The sequence below is a fragment of the Corvus hawaiiensis genome, chromosome 25 (assembly GCF_020740725.1).
Source record: "Corvus hawaiiensis isolate bCorHaw1 chromosome 25, bCorHaw1.pri.cur, whole genome shotgun sequence".
NCBI lineage: Eukaryota > Metazoa > Chordata > Aves > Passeriformes > Corvidae > Corvus > Corvus hawaiiensis.
In genome coordinates this window covers 2343265-2362147 of record NC_063237.1, presented here as the reverse complement: position 1 = coordinate 2362147, position 18883 = coordinate 2343265, and the positions used below count along the sequence as shown (strand labels likewise).

General features: G+C 52.6%; 1 protein-coding gene across 1 annotated transcript; it reads left to right on the top strand.

Annotated features, from left to right (window-relative positions):
• The first annotated feature begins 2085 nt into the window (after positions 1 to 2085).
• ADAMTS8 (ADAM metallopeptidase with thrombospondin type 1 motif 8) lies at positions 2086 to 18118 on the top strand. Its single transcript, XM_048328931.1, has 9 exons — positions 2086 to 2694; positions 9987 to 10226; positions 10473 to 10605; positions 11464 to 11631; positions 11824 to 12122; positions 12225 to 12408; positions 12722 to 12894; positions 13012 to 13187; positions 14606 to 18118. Exons 1-9 carry the CDS (start codon positions 2101 to 2103, stop codon positions 15336 to 15338), a joined length of 2700 nt encoding a protein of 899 aa, XP_048184888.1. The 5' UTR covers positions 2086 to 2100; the 3' UTR covers positions 15339 to 18118.
• The last annotated feature ends 765 nt before the right edge of the window (positions 18119 to 18883 follow it).

The window sequence follows — 18883 nt, the reverse complement described above, 5'->3', positions numbered from 1 at the left end:
TCACTTTTGGCTTCCTGTCCTGGCTCTGCACTTTCCTGCTGGTATTGAAACACCAACTGTCTCCAGCCAAACGAAGCTGTAGAGGGAGGAAAACCCACCCAAGTCAGTGGAAAGCAGCAGCTCCAGCTGCAGACGGAGCTCCCTGCCAGGAGAGGAGGGGGCTGCTGAGGACACCCGCCAAGGCTCAGGGTGTTGAAGGACCACCTTAGGTATGGACACGTGGCCCAGACCAAGCTACGCTGTACCTGGGCTTGCTTTCCTCCCTCCCTGCAGTTTTCTGTCCACTCAACATCTGGATTGGATGTGTCCCCTTCCACAACTGTATCGCTGTCCACCACAAGCATCCAAAATTATTTTTAATTATTATTTCCTCCTCTGCTATGGTCGCAAACCCCACACTTTACAAAGGAGTAACCAGAGCCCTGGCCCCAGGGCAGCTGCTGTGTGTTTACTGTAGAGGTAGGGATGTGGCTTTTAAGTGGAGATAATAATAGAGAGGGAGATGTAAATACATCCTGGAGTAAAGGGAGAGCAGCCTCTCACCCCGTGCCTCGTTACTCAGCACTGGCTGGACTCTGGCTTCCCAGGAATCCTGAGGTGCCAGATGCTGCTTTGCTCATTCCGTCCTTTTTAAGATTAGGCTGAGGTGTGGAGGAGCCGGTCCTTGGGCCGGCGCTCACAGCGAGGTTAAAGGAGCACAGCCGAAGTCCTGAGCGAGTGCTACTCTCTGTAGAAGGTTTAGACAATCAGGGCATGGAGCAGGATAGAATCCACCACCCCCAGACTGCAGCAAGGACGTCCCAGGATGTTCCAGTGCTGCACAAAGGACGCTCCAGAGGCCAGGAATTTCATGAACTAATGGAGAAGGAGGGCTTAAGAGGAAAGAAGGAGTAATATATACGTAGTGATTTCCCTTTCTCCGTGACAGCTGGTTGTTCCCTGCTTCTGAGTGGGTTCCCAGCCAGGGACAGAATGTTTCTGCCCATCTCCTGGTGTTTGCCACGCTGAGCACACAGCAGCTACCTGGATTTACAGCCTGAGACTTTTATATTGCTGCAGGATTTTCCCTCACTGCAAGGGAATTCAGTTGGGAATTCGAATTCAGTCTGAAACGGGGTGAATGAAGGGTTTGTAAATGAAGTCACACAACACACACAGAGAAACAAACAAAAAAAAAAGAGCAACAGGAGGAGCTGGCTGCATTGTATTATTCTCATAGGTATTTTCCACAAGTCTGATTTAGCCCGTTGTCTTATTCCAGCTGGAGGAAACCCCATGTGGATCCAGCTGTTGGTTCAGAGCATGGAAACTCCTTGTACGTGTGTCCTGTTGGAGTTTTCCCTGGGGCCCAAAGCCCTCTCTGTCCCTGGCTAAGGGAAGGACATGGGAACCTCCCGAGGCACCTTCTGAAACGAGATGCTCTCCAGCTGGCACGGGCCGGGTGCTTTCCAGCTGGGAAGGGATGCTGAGAATCAGCCCTCTGGAGTAAATCCTTCCATGGTGGTGGAGGGGAAGTGTGCCAGCCCCTGTCCCAGGGGCAGGACCCCCTGAGCCTGGGTAGGACCAGACCCGTGCGGGCAGCGCTAGGGCTGAAGAAGGGGTTAATACAGGGAGAGCAACAGGCTGGAGTTGACACTTGGAGGCAGGCGGGGCTGCCGGCGCCTGATTGGCTTCAAATCGTATCCAAAAGTGGGTTGGGGTTTTTCGGTTTTTTTCCTTTTTTTTTTTTTTTCTTTTTTTCTTTTTTTTTTTTTTCTTCTGTGCTTCTCCATCTTCTTTTTTTTTTCTTTTTTTTTTTCCCTATTTTTTTTTTTTTTGGGGGGGGGGGGAGTTGGATTTTTTTTTTGTCGTGGTTTTTTTTCCCTTTTTTTTTTTTTTTCGGCTGCGTTCTCTCTCTCTCTCTCTCTCTCTCTCTCTCTCTTTCACTTCTCCTCCTCCCCCAGGCTCCGGCTGGCAGGGGAGGGGAGTGGGGAGAACAGCGAGAGATCAAAAATAAACCTCTTATGTCAAAGCCGGGGGGAGAAAGTATAAATACAGCGGGCTCGGCGGCCGGCGCGGAGGCTGCGGGGGAGAGCCCGGGGGGTGCGGGGCCGTGCCGGGATGGGGCGGCGGGTGCTGCTGGGCGGCCGGGCCCCCCTCCACCTGTTGCTGCTGTGCCACGCGTGGGCGCTGCCGCCGCCGCCCCCGCGGGACGCGCAGCCGGTGCTGCCCGCCCGCCTGCCCGCGCCGTCGGGGCAGCTGGCCCTGCGCCTGGCCGCCTTCGGCCGCGCCGTCGTCCTCCGCCTCCGCCCCGACAACGCGTTCCTGGCCCCCCGCCTCCGCCTCCAGCGCCTGGGGGGCCGCCGCCCGCCGCCGCCGCCGCGCCGGGGCTGCTTCTACGCGGGCGCCGTCGAGGGGAGCCCCGACGCCCCCGCCGTGCTCAGCAGCTGCGGCGGCGGCGGCCTCAGCGCCGCTTTCCTGCTGGACGGGGCGGCCTACGAGCTGCAGCCGCTCGGGCTCGCCGCGCCCGGGCCGCCCTGGAGGCGGCTGCACCGGCTGCGGCGCCGGGCGGCCCCGCCGGGAGCGCGTCCCGCCGGCAGCGGCAGCGCGGAGCCGCTCGCCAGGGCCAAGCGGTTCGTCTCGCAGGCGCGGTACGTGGAGACGCTGCTGGTGGCTGACGCGTCCATGGTGCGGTTCTACGGGGAGGACGTGGAGGTAAGGGCTGGCGGGGTCTGCCGTCCCCCCTGCCCGCATCCTTCTGTCCTCGCTTGCGCCTGTCCTGTTTGCAGCTCTTTCGTCCCCACAGCCTCTGCATCCTTCCGTCCCTTGCTGTCCCCATCCCAGCCGCCTCTCCGCCTCCCCCCATCTTCACTCCTGCGTTCCCGCTGCGTCTCTATCGCCTTCATCCCCCCATCCTCCGTCCTCCCTACACGTGCATCCCTTCATCCCCTTCATCCCGCTGTCTCCTGTCCCCATCCCCGTTGCCTCTCCTCCCCCAGCCCTGCTGCCTCTCAGTCCCCTCCTGTCCTCCCGCTTGCCTGCCCGCTGCCGGGTCCCCCCTCGCCCTCCCCGTCGCCCCAGCCCCGGGACACCAGGGACAACTTTGAGCGGGCGAGGGGCGGGGCGGGGGGACCTTGGTGCCCACCTTCCCTTGCTGTGTAGGGGCTGTAAGTCTCCGGGCAAAGGCTGCAGTGTTGATCTGTGGGGTTCAGTCAGTGTTTGGGGACCCTTTCCCAGACCCAGCATCCATCCCGGCGAGCCTGTTTCTGCACACAGCGGGCACTGTGATGTCCCATCAGCCTGGTGTCCGCAAAGGTGGGGAACAGAGCGGGTTAATGCCCTTCCTGCTACAAGGAAAGAGCCGCGCTGCAAAGCAATGGGCTGAACTCCCTTCCGGGTGGGAGCCGGGGCCAGATAGTAAATAAACCAGGAGCTGAGTAATGCGCAGTCCCGCTCCTGAGCCACCTGTTAGCAGCTGAGCAGATGGATGAACAGCTCTTTCCCTCAGCCACCAGCGCCGGGAATTCTCACCCTCCTTAAACACTCTGTCTGCGGAGACCCTGCCCCGAGCAGGCTTTGGGGAGACCCCAGGAGCAGAGACCGTGGTGCCTCAGCCCCCACACCCATCTCCCGGGCTGTTGATGTGCCTCATTCATCAGCACCAGGTCATTTTTCATGCCTCTGGCAAAGCCAGCTCCCCGCCCCTACCCTGCAGGGATGGGTGGTTCAGGTCCAAATTCAGGTTTGCACCCTGGGAAATGCTCTGCGGTCTTTGCAAGGGATAACTGTGCACTGAAGTTGCTCATTCTCTGTTGCTTGGGCTTGGGGCTGGGAGAAGAGTTCTTGAAGCCGGAGCTCAAGAGCAGGGAGCAGCTGAAAGCAGGGGCTGCACTTTGGCAGCCTGGCTTTGCCACTTCTACCGACTTTATCCTTCCCCCAGGGGCTTCTCCGCTCCTAACAAAGCAGTGTTTTAATGCCAGCCCTGCTCAGGCCAGGCTGGACCTTGGGAAATGCTAAACCTTGGGGCTCCAGCTGATTTCAGCTGCTCAGCATCACTCTGGTTTTGCCCCTTGCTTGGTTTTGCTGCCAAGGCAGGTTGCCAGGAGCAGATAGCAGAGGGTCAGTGAGTGAGGGGTGATACCCCGAGTGCTCACAGCACTCAGAAAAGAGTTTGAAGTGGAGTAAGCTGGATTTTTAAGCAACAGACATATAAATGGTGGTGGGAATTACCCTCCCTATAGTGTGAAGTTGGTCTCTGATTCCCCAGGAGGACAAGAAAAATAGTACAGTGAACCTTCTGCACCCAGCTGGGCACCTGATGGTTTTAAAGCAAGACCCAAGGGTCTCTAAATTTCTAGAAATCAGGTGATGTATTTGGGTTGGAGAAATCCTGATAATGCCCAGCCTGAGCTGGGGGAAAAGGAACAACCCTGTGGGTAAATCTGTGAAGGCAGCAGGAGAGGAAACGGCACCTACACATAACCAAGGGGCTGGAGCACTGGCAGCCTGCCCTGGTTTGGCTGTTCCAGCCCTGGGCTGGATGATGCTGCCTGGTTGGTTCCCATTTTACCATCATTTCCTTGGCCCCAAGAGCAGTATCTTTGCATCAGCTCTCAGGGATGGGAGGGAAACCTTTAAAGATCTTGTTTTGGATGAATAGAGCAACAGCATGTTAAAATATTTGGGAGAAAACTTCCACCAGCTCTGGCGTAGCAGCTGAAAACAACCAAAAAGCCACCTGCTGTGTTTCTGTGTCTTTTGTTCTCTGGAACAAAAATGCAGGGAGCAGCATAGCCATCGTGCTTCTCCCTAAATACCTTTTTTTGTGGGTTGAAAAAAGCAGTGGCAAGTGCTGGTGAGATCTTAGAGAGCTGACTAGGGGAGATGCCCAGGGAGTAGAAATGTTGAGTCAGAACAAACCACATTTATATAATGACTTTTCTTCCCGTAACCACACTTTAATTACCAAATATTTAGTAAAGGTCACCAGCATTGTTTGTATTCCCAGTTATTTTCTTGCATAAGTTGTAACAGCTCGAGCAGAAGAGTCACCCTAAGATGCGCTCAAGCATTGTGAGTTATAATCAATGCCATGCTCTTGGTGGGAAAATGCTGTTAGTGATTTATTTCTAATCAATTTGAGCCTTATAGCTCAGCTGGTGCCCTAATTTAGGTAATAAGAGCTTGTTCTACCTTCATCAATACTTTTGTGTAAACCAGGAGGGAATGGTGAAGTGAGAGCAGAACTAGACCTGAAATTTGGGGGTTTAATCATTGTTTGGGCTTGATGATTGCAGGGGATGGGGTACTGGGGGGGCATTAGCAGCAGGACAGTGCTGGGCAATAAATCCTGTGAGGATGGAGCAGGATTCAACCTGCAGTGACTGGGAAGAGCCTTCCTACAGGGATGGGAGCGAGGCTCTAGGCTGGACACACGAGTTTTTGCATTTTTCTTGCAGAGGATCCCAAATGCTTGAAAACAAAGGGACTGTGAGCATCACTCACAGAATTAAGTGGGGGTTTGAGTAGGGGGAGCTGAGGCAGGAGACGGGGCTGATCCTGCTGCTCTGCAGAAGGGCCGAGCACCTGCAGCTGGGCTGCACTTGCAAGGATGCTCTGCATGGCTCAGGAACATTTGCCAAGACACCTAAAGCACCAGGCGGTTCCAAAACCCAGCTGCAGCATCCCCAGCCAGTTGGCAGCCAAACGGGATTCCTGTGGTGGGATTTCTCCAGTCTCTTGGGTGCAGATGAGACGTATTTCCAGGCTTTCCTCCGCCAGCACGATGGCTGTGATCCCCTTTCCCTTCTCCTCTTGCAAGTGAGGAATCTGCCGTTCCTGATTCCAGGGGCTGGTAATGACTGAGGACCACAGCAGAATCAGATCAGTCTGGAAAAGCTGGGATTCCTTGCTGACTTCTGTGTTTTTTCCAGGCAGATGTACAAGGTTTTAGGAGTGCTGTTGCAAACCCTTCCCTCTAAGACCAGACAGGTGCTGGAGTGCAGGGCACGGGGCATTGCCGGGGTCCTGCTGCCGGCTCTCCCACACCCAGATCGACTGGAGGTAAATCCAAAGCCACCCTGGAGCCCCCGTCCCCTCATGTCCGGCTCTTAGGCTTGCTTTAGGGTATTTTGCAGCGTGAGTGGGTATATTTGCTTAATCCCTTGACAAAAGAAGCCAGCCCCTCCTAAACCCATCCCAGAGGCAACTGGAGTGGGATTAAAGGGGATCTTTGCAAAGAGGGACCTGCAAGGATGATGATGCCATCCGCCAGCTTTTCTTCTGGGATTTGTCCTCTGAGTGTGACCCTGAGCCTGCATCCACTTCGGGGCAGGGGGCTGGAGGACCAGGGAGCCTCCCTAAATATTCCTCTGGCTGGTGCACTTGCCTGACGCCAGGACATTCAACAGCTGCTGCATTTCAGGGCTTCGGAATGAACTGTGCAGCCTGAAGGGAGCTGGCTCCCACTGAAGCAACTCCCAAACTGTAGCACTCCTGCTCTGGGATGCTCTCAGGATGGGGTTTTACTCCATCTGTGCCTCTGGGGAGGTGGGGACAGTCTGGGTGTGCCTCAGTTTCCCCTGCCTTGAACACGGGTGATTGCTGCTTTTGTGGTTCAGCCCCAAATACCCGGCAAAGAGAAAGGGGGGGAAAATCATGTGGCAGACGGAACAGGGATGGACAGAGAGCCAGGAAGGCAGGAGGGCAGGCAGGCTGGCAAGGTATTCCACTCTCCCCTGGCTTGCCCCCCATTTCCCTCGGCTGCCTCCCACATTTTTGCAAGGGAATTCTTGCCCCGGGCTTGAAACCACAGGAGTAGCTGGCAGGGCAGCCAGCAGCCCCTGGGCACCCAAGCCAGGGGTGAGCTCACAGATGGTGCTTTGGGGGAAAGGGACAGCCTGGGATGTTTTTACTAGTTGATTTTTAAAAGCTGGACAGTCCTTGCGTCTGACCCTGGGTTTGCTGCCTTCCATGTGTCCGTGCTCCAGAATCTCAGCATTTCTGTCTTCTTTTCCCTCCTCTGCAGAAATGTTGGCTTCTAGGGAGAAAGCAGGGGAAAAAGCCCAACCAAATCCAACCAATAATTGGATCCTACAATTCCTACAGCCCCAGGCTGGGCTGAACATTGCTCCCCACACGTTGGGGGAGCATGTTGGAGGGAGGCGAGTTGTGCTGGGGTGTTCTGTGGGTGCTCCCTGCTGTCCTTCTGTTCTGGGTGGGTCCAGCAATGTTAAACCATTCTGTGCATACCACAGTAACAGTGTCTGGGGAAGAGCAGTTTCACCCATCAAAATAATAATTAAAAATAAACCCCAGCGTTTGGGGATCTTTGCAGCCTTCAGCTTCTGAGTGGTTCCCATGAAAGGGAATGTAAGCAGAGACTTTGCAAGAGCCTGTATCAGAAACCTAAATCCTTCAGTGTTACGAGGGTAAAGACAACCACTTCAGTTCCCCTTGCTCTGATTCGTATTTATTTTTCCTGTCCCTCTGCCTGTGCAGTTTGCTGCTGGAAGGCTCCTGGCAGGCAGTGTCTGGCTCAGGGCAGGGCTCTCCCAGACACAGGGATGCTGAGGCGGGAGGGATATCGGGGCTGCTGTAGTGCAGGTGTGTCAGGCAAAAGTCATCCCTCCTCATTTTTAGGGGGAAGTGGGTGGAATTTGATGTTGAGAGCAGAGGGAGCCCAGGACTGCAGCTGGGGGGAAAAGGGGCGCGAGGTTTGTGGGGGCATCACCCTCCATAGTGCCTTGGCGTAAATGCAGTGCATGGGGCAGAGAAGGGATACTGCACGACCCTCTCTGGCTCACACTGGCGTCCTCTCCCCCCAGAGCAGGTGAGAGGCCAACTTTCCAGCTGTGTTTACCAGACATCCTGCCAGATCTCCCAGGATGCTGGTTGGAAACGGCAGCAAAACTCCTTGTGCCTGCAGTGCCTGGCAGGAATGCAGAAACCAGTCTGTTTGCAGCCTTGGGCTCCCCAAACCCAACCCAAAATCCTGCCCTGCACCTGATCCCAATACCCACATCCTCAGCCTCAGTGCTGGGAAGGAAACCCCGGAGAAGGCAGCATTCCCTCCCGAGTGCATGGTCAAGCCAGAGCCTGTTTGCAAAGGCAGAAGGAGGATGGGACCAGCAGGACTCGGCCCATCCACAGCCAGTTGTTGGCCAAAAGTGCTCAGCTGGCCTCTCCCGAGCCCTGAGGATCCCGTAATTTGCGTTTGGCCATGGCTTCAAGCCCGTGGCCAAGCCGAGGCAGTGCAGGTGGATTGCTGCTCTCCCCAGAGCAGTCAGGGTCCATCTGAAACCCAACCAACTCCTGCACGGGCCGGGGATGGGTATAAATAGATACCAGATGGTGGAACAAGTGAATTTGACCTTTTAATCTTCACTAAATAGCTGTTTGTTTGGTTTGCTTTCCATCTTCCCTTTCCACACACAGGGAAGGTGGACAGATGTTTTCCAAGTCCCTCTGTTCCTGCTGCTGAAAGAGGTTTTTGGCTGGATGTACCCCTGAGGATGTGAGGGTTGGTGTCCTGGGGGATTTGTGGTATGAACTGAGATCTCCCAGGTCAAATCTACTGTTACGGACAGAACCCTCTAATGGGTCAGAAAAGGATGCGGCTGGATTTATTCCCTTGGAAATGACGGGTGATCCCATGATGGGCAGCTCCAGTGCAGAGCATCCTTCTAGATCTTCAGGGGTGTAATTTTAGGAAGGCTTTGTGATATTTTTAGCGAGGTTCCCAATGGACTTTCCCCACAGGGTGAACAATTCCCCCAGGTTTCATGGAGCAAACACTTGTGGGGGTCTCGCCTGGATTTCTTGCCTCTGTGGTGACTTCTCCATGACATGAGTTGCATGCTCCGGGCTGGGATGTGAGTCACGGCGTAGAGATCTGGCCAGTCTAAATAAACCAGTCTATTCACTGCTCCCATCAGCTTTGCTGGGGCCTGCCCTTGGATAATGAGCCGGGGAGGACTTGGGACATGTCTTGTTGAAACAAAACATCTGTTTACATGGAGCTGCCGGTGGTGGGATAAAATGTGGCAGAATAATTTAAAATAGCCACAAGTGCCCTGGGCAAGTGGCTCTCAGTGCAGCAAATATGCTGTATCTCCCTCTCCATCTCCCTCATTTGCTAAGGAAACAGCATTTTGTGTCTCAGAAAATGGCATTGTCCTGGCAGTCCTGTGATGGATGGGCACACAGAGTCAGCTTTGCTCAGGAAATGTATTTTGGGTGAAACTTGGCTGTCGGAGAGGGCTCCCATCGAGTCCTTCCAGTTTAATTAGGCTCTGAATTGAGACCGCAGGGTGTAATTTGTCTGGGGAGGAGAGAAGCCACTTTCTCTTTCCCAATACTATATTGTGTAATAGCTGCATTTTTTTCTCCTGACTCCGGGCCGTGAGGATGCCAAGAAGAGGAGGAATTCTGATGCTCCGATAAGATGTTTACATCAGCCTAAACATTGCTGGCGCTTTTGACATATGAAGTAATCCCTGCTCATCACCGAGCAGGGGATGCTGCCGGGCAAAGACTTGGCTGTCAAAGTGTTTTAGTCCCAGTTTGTCACCAAGGATGTCGGATTCAAACCCTCTGACCAGCACAGGCAGAAGTTTTACTGGGTGGTTTTGCACCAGCAAGATGTGTGTGAGGAAGATGAGGCTCCTGCCCTGGGGCAGTGAGGGCAGGGTTAATGCTTTAGGAATATGCACAGAACTCTCCAGAATGCTGAGGTTTTCCCCAAGGAATTTCTTCCAGAGGGATTTCTAGGTGCAAAGGCTCCATGGGAGGGGAGACACAGCGTTTGGAGAAGGGGATGCAGGGCTTGTCCACCAGCACAAGGTGTAAAGTATCACATACAGGAAAGGCAGTGCTGACTCCATCAGCCCATGGTCTAGATGTCATGGGCTTCATAAATGAGGCTGATTCCTTCTTTTCAATCAAAAAAAATTGCCCCGTAGCAGAGGTTTTACCCAGGCTCTGCCTGGCCATCTCTTCCCCCACAGAACCATGTCCTGACCCTGATGTCCATGGCAGCTCGCATCTACAAGCACCCCAGCCTGAGGAACTCCATCAACCTGGTGGTGGTGAAGGTGCTGGTGGTGGAGGAGGCAACGGCGGGGCCGGAGGTGTCCGACAATGGGGGGCTCACCCTGCGCAACTTCTGCAGCTGGCAGCAAAGGTTCAACCCCCCGAGCGACCGGCACCCAGAGCACTACGACACTGCCATCCTCCTCACCAGACAGGTCAGCATCCCTGGGGAATGCTCCAGGGTGGAAAGGAAAGGGGTCAAAGCATCCATGGAGGGAGAGAGGGGGGTTGGCCACGGAGGTCGATGCCCTGCCGTGCAAAGAACGGAGCTTGCAGCAAAGCAGCTGGGGGGGTGGTTTCCTTTGGGGTGCAGACCAGTGGTGGGTTGCCCACAGAGATGTTGGGACTGAATTTGGGACACCCTTCCCCTGCTGACCGCTCCCCCTGCCCGGCACAAACAGGATTTCTGCGGACACCAGAGCTGCGACACGCTGGGAGTGGCGGACATCGGCACCATGTGCGACCGCAACAAGAGCTGCTCCGTGATCGAGGACGAGGGCCTGCAGGCAGCCTACACCCTGGCTCATGAACTGGGTAACACGTCCCTTCCCAAGGGGAAGTCTGCTTCTTCCAACCTGCTGCTGGGAGGGGTTGTGGCACAGCCCAGCACCAGCATCTCTTGTCTGGGGACCACCCACTAAGCCGTGGGGAGCTTCTGGCACTGACAAAAGCTGGTTTGCACCAGCAGAAACACTGAGAAGTGCCCAAATTGTTGTAAATTGGTGCATTTGCACCAATTCATGAAGAATTTCTTCACTGGAAGGGTTGTCAAGTATTGGAAGGGGCTGCCCAGGGAGGTGGTGGAGTTCCCACCCCCGGAGTTGTTCAAGAAATGCCTGGACATGGCACTCAGTGCTCTGGTGTGGTTGACAAGGTGGGGATTGGTCACAGGTTGGACTTGAGGATTTTGGAGGTCTTTTCCAACCTTAATGATTCTATGACTTACCTGCTGTGATGAGTTCAGGCATGGGATCAAGCACGTCTCTCCCTTGGTTTGCCATTCCTGCACCGACTAATTTTTGCCCAGAGAAGCTGTGGCTGCCACATCCATGGGAACATTCAAGGTCAGGTTGGACGGGGCATGGAGCACCTTGGGATAGTGGAAGGTGTCCCTGTCCTTGGCAGGGGGTGGAACAAGATGAGCTTTAATTCCCTTTTGTCCCAAACCATTCCGGGTTTCTACAAGTTTGGGCTGCTTTGCCCTGCACACAGCAGGCTGTACCACTGAGACAGAGAAAGCAGCTTTTTATTCCTTCTGATTTATGGAAGGAAAAAGCTTTTGCAGAAGTAGGAGCTGCCTGATACCTTACAGATGCTCCCACGCACCATCTGCTGAGGAGCAGCAGCTGGGCTGGGGAGCTCAGCTCTGCCATGCTCTCTGCTCCCTCCCAGGCCACGTGCTCAGCATGCCCCACGACGACTCCAAGAACTGCGAGCGGCTCTTCGGGCCCCTTGGCGAGCACCACGTGATGGCCGCGCTCTTCGTCCACTTGAACAAGACCCAGCCCTGGTCTCCTTGCAGCGCCATGTACCTCACCGAGTTCCTGGACGGAGGGCATGGTAAGGCTCAGTCAGCTACCTCATCACTCAAAACAACCTTTTCCTTAATTGCTCCGGTTCTTTGCAATGTCTGGAGGGGTGTGTGGGGTGAAGGGGGAATCAAACCAGACCGTGGACAGACCTGTTTGGTGCAGTCAGTGGCATCAAGCCCTGATAGATCCACCTCCAGCCTAACTCTTGAACTTTGCCCAGGTGACTGCTTGCTGGATGCCCCAGCCCAGCCCATCTCCCTGCCTGCCGAGCTGCCCGGCCAAAGAGCCCTGTACAGCCTGGACCAGCAATGCCAGCAGATCTTTGGCAAGGACTTCCAGCACTGCCCCAACACCACGGAGGAGGACATTTGCGCCCAGCTGTGGTGCAGGACCGGCAGCGGGGAGCCCCTCTGCCACACCAAGAATGGCAGCTTGCCCTGGGCCGATGGAACCCCCTGCAAAGCCGAGGGGCTGTGCTGGGACGGGCGCTGTGTGCAGCAGGATGCCCTGAAACCCCAGGTAATGGGGGCGCTGGGGGATGGTGGGAATGCTCTGGGAGGGAGCAGCTGGGGCTGGACAGGCTCAGAGATGGATTTAGCAGCTTCTCCTGGCCTCTTGCAGCCAGCGGTGAACGGCGGCTGGGGCCCGTGGAGCGCCTGGGGCTCCTGCTCCCGGAGCTGTGGGGGAGGCATCCAGTTCTCCCACCGCCACTGCGACAGCCCCAAGCCCCGGCACGGCGGCAGCTACTGTGAGGGCCAGAGAACCAAGTACCAGTCCTGCCACACCGAAGAGTGCCCGCTGGATGGTAAGGATGACAATTCCCAACCGCACGCTCAGCTCCCACTCCTGCTCCTCCAGAACGCATTACAGGGATTGCTCTGCTCATTCTTGAATATTCATATCTGGGGGGAGCAACAGCTTCCTGCTGGGGGCTGTGACCTTCTCTGGCTGATGGAAGGCGTGTGAGATCCCTCCTTCATGACATTCCTCCTCTGCTTGCACGCTCACCCTGTGTTCCCACTATCCTTAGCTCACTCCCACATCTCTGTGATGGCTAAGGGCAGCAGCTCCTTCCAGCTTCCCGTGGATTTTGGGCCATGTTTCACCTTTCCTTTCAGGGAAAAGCTTTCGGGAGCAGCAGTGTGAGAAGTACAACAGCTACAACTTCACGGATCTGGAAGGGAATCACTTGGAGTGGGTTCCTAAGTATGCAGGAGTGTCCCCCCGAGACCGATGCAAACTCTTCTGCCGTGCCCGAGGGAGGAGCGAATTCAAAGTCTTTGAGGCCAAAGTAAGATTCCTGGTGATGGGAATCACCACAGTAACATCCCTGGTGATGGGAATCACTCCTGTTTACCCCATTTCAGAACTCATCCCCTCATTACTCCTCTGCATCCCCCTTTCCCAGGTGGTCGATGGGACGCTGTGTGGCCCAGAGACCCTCTCCATCTGCGTCCACGGGCAGTGCATCAAGGCTGGCTGTGATCACGTCATTGGGTCCTCCAAGAAGCTGGACAAGTGCGGGGTGTGCGGTGGCAATGGCTCCACTTGCAGGAAAATATCCGGCTCGCTCAACAGATCCAAGTGAGGCGCCAGGGAGAAGGTTCTGCAGGGATGGGCTGTGGGAGAAAAACCAGCATCCTCTCTCATTCCCCTTTTTCTATGGCTGAAGTTCTAGGCTAGGAATATATAAGGATCCAAGCCAGCATCCTCAGCCGGCTGGCACCGCAAGAGCCTGGGCTCCTCCCCAGACTCCGGGGCTTAAGCTCAGTTTATTTCGGGGCAGAATTATACAAGCCAAGTAGAGCTTATTTCCTAAAATAATAACTGATGTGACGGGCTCGGTACACCACCACAAATAAATCTGCTGCCCCAACAAGTTTACAAAACACGTTTCACCCCCGTGCAGTGAGTTGTACGCATATTCAAGGGCTGACGTGTGATGTAAATATTGAATAACTTTTCCCTGGGCTCGGGGGTGAATTTGAATCCTGGGACAAGGGCACTGAGGCAGCCACTTCCCTCACCCAACATCTCCGTGGCTTTGCCAAAGAGCAGAGTTTAAGGCTTTTGTTGGGAAACCGTAACAAAAGCCCAACCGTCCAATTCCATGCAGCGAGGTGACTCACACAGTCAAATTAGATTTCCTAAAAGCTTTCCTTCCAGGGAACAGCTGAAACGGGGCTTCCACTCTCCTGTGAGTTGTTTGTGGTTGACTAAAGGGAGATTAGCGTAGGAGCTACAGCCAAGAAGAGATCCCATTAAGATCAGAGTGAGGGAGGCCAGGGTGACGGAGGACAGAGTTTGACTCAAAGACTTTTTTCCAAAATACTCTGAACCTAATTACTGACCGCAGCATCCACCATGGGGATCCATGGAAAACGATCCTGCTGGCCCCACAGTGTGAGTCACAGTGCTGAGGGCTCAAGTGAAACCTTCCGCGTGCTGTCCTGGGAGCTGTGGTGCTCCAGGGATGGGCCTTGGCTGGCTCTGCAGGAAGATGTTTCCCTGGCATGGGAATGCCCTCTGTATCCTCCAATGGGATTACGTCTGCGTTGTAGTGGTGGCTGCAAAACCCTTCGAAAAGTGAGTTGAGGGTGCAGAGACTGCCTCCTATTCTGTTGTTCTATATCTGTATCCGTATCTATAGCTACCTCTGTATAATTTCCATATTATCTGTCAGTAGACGATGTCATCCTTCAGCATCACCTGTGGCAGGCTTGCAGTCCCAAACACTTCACCATCTCCAAACGTAGGGAGTGAGGGGGCTTTCCCACCTAGGCTGGTAATCACAGGGCTGTTCATTTGATTGCATCGCTCATTTTCATATGGAAATCAGTGAAATCTTCCAGCTGAGCTCTCATCTAGAACATCTGCAATATTTCTGGCTCTTGAGCACTCAGGGTTACAGAGAGATGGCTTCAGAGCCAGGATCCCAAGTGCTGTTCCCGACACGGGTTAGTAAGCCTTGAAAAATAACCGTGTCCCTTTTTCGTGTGCAGATATGGCTACAATGACATTGTCACCATCCCCGCCGGAGCCACCAACATCGACATCAAACAGCGCAGCCACCGAGGCATCCGGCACGATGGGAATTACCTGGCCCTGAAGACCCTGGAGGGCAAGTACCTGCTGAACGGAGACTTTGCCATCTCAGCCATGGAGCAGGACATCCTCATTAAAGGGACAATCCTGAAATACAGCGGCTCCATGACGACTCTGGAGAGGCTGCAGAGCTTCCGACAGCTCCCAGAGCCCCTGACCGTCCAGCTGCTGACAATTGCCAGTGAGGTCTTCCCACCAAAAGTCAAGTACACCTTCTTCATCCCCAAGGACGTCCCTTTCAGCAAGCAGAAGGGCAAAGAGAAGAAGTCAGTCAACGTCATCCGACCAATGCTGACCTCCCAGTGGGTCCTGGGTGACTGGTCTGAGTGCTCCAAGACGTGTGGCTCCGGCTGGCAGCGGCGGACGGTGGATTGCCGGGATGTGGAGGGTCAAACCTCCTCAGCCTGCAACAGATCCCTCAAGCCTGAGGACATCAAGCCCTGTGGAGACATGCCCTGCCCTCTCTGGCGCCTGGGTCCCTGGTCCCCGTGCTCCCAAACGTGCGGCGAGGGCGTGCGGACGCGCAACGCCTCTTGCATTGACTACGCCGGTAAAATCACTGCCCCGGAGAAATGCAGCTCGCCAGGGCCACCGCTGGCCACCACGGCCTGCGTGCTGCGTCAGTGCTGAGCCCTGCCGGGGTGCTCAGAGTCAAGGGTGCCACAGGCTTCCACCACCCTGGGGCGGGACAGCGAGGGTGCCGTGGGCTTGCTCGCCAGATAAATAACCACTTTCCAGTGGTTCATCCCCACCGCATCGATGTCTACCTCAGAGGGGAGAATAATGGCGGCAAAACAGGGAGGAATCACTTCTTTTCCTTTCTTTCTTCCTTTTCTTTCTGGCTGGCTGCTCGCAGGCAAGTTGTAACTTAAAGGGAAAAATAAGCGTATCCGTAGGGTGTTTCCGAAGAGCTGTCGTTGAATGTGGTTGCAGGTTCCTTTTGTAAGGTTTGCTGGGGTTTGGCACTGGAGAAAATGTGGAGCCTGGTTTTGCCATCGCCCCATCCCAGCTGCAGGTCAAGGAGGTCCGGGGTGGGTGTCTGCTGATAAAACTGGGATCCCTTCACAAAAGGCATGGAATGGGTTGCCATCCCCTCCCTGCAGCAGCGTGGGTGTTCTTGAGCATGAGGAGTGTTTTATCAGCTGTGGGTTTAACTTGGGAGATGAATTGCTCGTGTGGATGGGAGAAGGAATAAGCTGAGGGCCAGATTCTAGTATGAATTGGGCAGGAGGACAGGTGAGAGGTGGTCCTGGTGGTTTCTGCTGGATTTATAATCTACAAGGTGACAAATCTCTATCTCCAAACACCCCTAGCATCTGCAGTTATTCCTAGAGCTGTTACCCCACACCTCTGTTTCCCCAGCTATAAAACCAAGGCTTAATTACACCTGATCTGTCTTACAGGGCCACTGTGAGGATTAATTAATTCCTAATTCTGCAGTGCTCTGACTGTGAAATGCGTATTGGGATGCCCTCTGGAGCAGGCACTCTGGTGTGCCAGCGTTTCCTTTCCCATCCTTGGCTTTCAGTCCCCTGTGGGCTCATTTTTTCAGCTCTGCTCTAATTTTGGAGATAATTCAATAGCCTGGCTTGCAGCAGGGATGAGCCCAGGATCTGTAGATCATGCCAGAGGTGACCAGTGCTGCTGTTCACCTCTGCTTTCCTGGGATATGTGAAGATGCTCAGATCTGGTGCCAGCTCCAGCCTTGCTTAAGCAATTCTCAGTCCAAAACCAAGCCTGGCAAGGCTGGAGCTGCTCTTTCCCAGTGGGAAGCAGCCACATCCCTCTCACCAGCCCAGCTGCTGCCTGGCCCCAGCACAGATGGCTGTTCAGACCCTGAACTTTGCCCTTTCCAAAGCAATCTCTGGCCATGTGCTGGCAGCAGCCAGTGCCTGGGGAGCCGGGATGGAATTTGGAAAGGTTTTGCTATTGCTGGATGAGCAATTCAGTATCTCCATGCTCCTCTCTCATACCCTGCATTGGCTTCCTTCTTGGCAGCAAAATGTTGAATTTCCAGTGGGATCTGCCTTTTTCTTATAGGAAGGGGAGGAGGGCTGGAATTTTTGATGTTTCAGATTCCCCATTCACATTTATGGAGCGAATCCTTTTCCTTGTCCCTTTTGCATGAGCGAGCCAAGCTCGTGTGAGACCCTTTACTCGCTGTCCAGACAGGTTTGGAATGGGATGGTGGGGTGAGCTGCTCTATTGAAGACAGAAACCCTACTATTTACCTGAAAACATGAAATATTCCTGTTCCGTCTCCCATACATGATTCTATCAAAACCACGGGAGCTACAGCCCAGGATTGAGGGTATTAAGGGCTTGGCTCATTTATTTTTTTTAGGAAAGGGAGGAAAAAACCAAAGGCCAGCTGCAGCGTTTGGATGCAGAGCTGTTTGGGCTGTGGTACAGACCTACCTTTGGGCAATGTTCTGCATCTGCTAATTAATCTCCAGGAATTTAAGTTCTAACAAATAGCTGGATGCTAAAGTCATGTAGCCTTGCAGGGTTATTTTCTTTTTCCCCTCTGAGTCTGGCAGGGTTTTAACTCAAAGCCAGCATGTGTTTCCTCTCCAGTGTCACCACCAGCATTTAGGATGGGTCAGGAATATCAGTCTGAGACAGTGCCAAGGAAAACGTCTGTATTTATCACACAGGAGTCGTGCACGCCAAGGGGCTTTTCCAGTTTTTTTATAATCACTGCGCAGCTGCTTAGCTGGAGCTTCCTAGATGTAAAGACTCCTTGTTGAGGGCAAATCCTGCTGCTTTTCCAGCAAGGAAGAAGGTGGGGGATCCCCCTGGGATGGGGGGAACCAGAGGCAGTGATGCTCTGTTGAGGTGTGGGGTCTGAGTGATGCCAAGTGGAATTCCTGCCCCAGGCTTCTGTAAAAACAAGTAGCCTTTACGCTGATTTAAGTCTAAGAGGTTATATATTAGGCTATATATATGTATATATATATGTATGTTTCCCTTCAGTGAAGGATTGTAGCAATGTACTGAGCCTCTTGTGTTAGGTATTTATTATAAATTTCTGTTTGGTTTTGTACAGTAGTGGTCTGGAAAGGGGAAAAAAAAGAAGGAAAAAAGAGATTTAAAAAGACTGTGTTTTAACATGCTGCTCCCACATCCCCTCTCTGAAAGCTGCAGTGAGGTCGGAGAAGGGATGTCCTTGCTCATTGTTTATCCACTCTGGTATCTGACTGGTGTTTCCCTCCTCCCGGGTGTACCAACCAAGCTGTGCAAGCATAACAAATCCGGCCAAAATTAAGCTTTGGAATTCATCTTGAGGAGAGGGGGAAAAATACAATTTTCTGATTTTTAGCCTCTTGTTTGTATTTGTTTTTAATTTTGAAAACAGTCTGTTTGTGGCTCTGCCTTTACCCATTCAATAAAGGATTTCCTGCCTTTTATCTCTCTGCATTTGTCTTTATTTGCACTTTCCTCAGGATTATTATTATCTCCATCCCAGAGAGATTTTAAATCTCTCTTTTCCGTATCTTATTGATAATAAATGGCTCGTTCAGTTTTAAGAAGCTGAACTGAAATACTACATGAGAAAATAGACAGAATCCATGGAGCCAAAATGATTCTGCAGAAATTTTGAATCAAGTCTGTTTTGCAGATGCCTTATGAGCACCTACCTCCTTTCTATATATATACAGTATATCTAGCTATGCATATTATATACTTATATCATTATAGAATTATATGGGTCTATGATAATATATATTATCTATTATATAATATATTATTAGATCTATTATATAGATATAAGAGCTATAATAATATAGCTATATATAATATATATTATATATGTATAATATACATATTATACACATAGTATCATAGAACTCTAATTTTATTATATATCTATATTTACATCATATATTAGATATATATAAATTATATTATCATAGAACCCTATTATTCTAGGATAATATATTTTTATATATGTCATATATATTATATATACATAATACATACATACACACATTGTCATAGACTTTTATAACTATTACAATATGTAATAATTATAATTAATAGTCATATTCTGTATAACGTATCTATATATACAGAATGTGTATTATATATACATTATATATATTATATAGACATAACACAGACACAGTATATCTATATATACATACAGAATATAAATCTGTTCCTACGTATCG

What these genes read in the sequence shown, in the direction of transcription:
- ADAMTS8 (XM_048328931.1), top strand. Translation starts at nt 2,101, where the DNA reads ATGGGGCGGCGGGTGCTGCTGGGCGGCCGGGCCCCCCTCCACCTGTTG. An exon ending in CACCCTGGCTCATGAACTGG is followed by an intron (nt 10,606 to 11,463) that starts GTAACACGTCCC and finishes GCTCCCTCCCAG; the next exon opens with GCCACGTGCTCAGCATGCCC. An exon ending in CGAAGAGTGCCCGCTGGATG is followed by an intron (nt 12,409 to 12,721) that starts GTAAGGATGACA and finishes CTTTCCTTTCAG; the next exon opens with GGAAAAGCTTTCGGGAGCAG.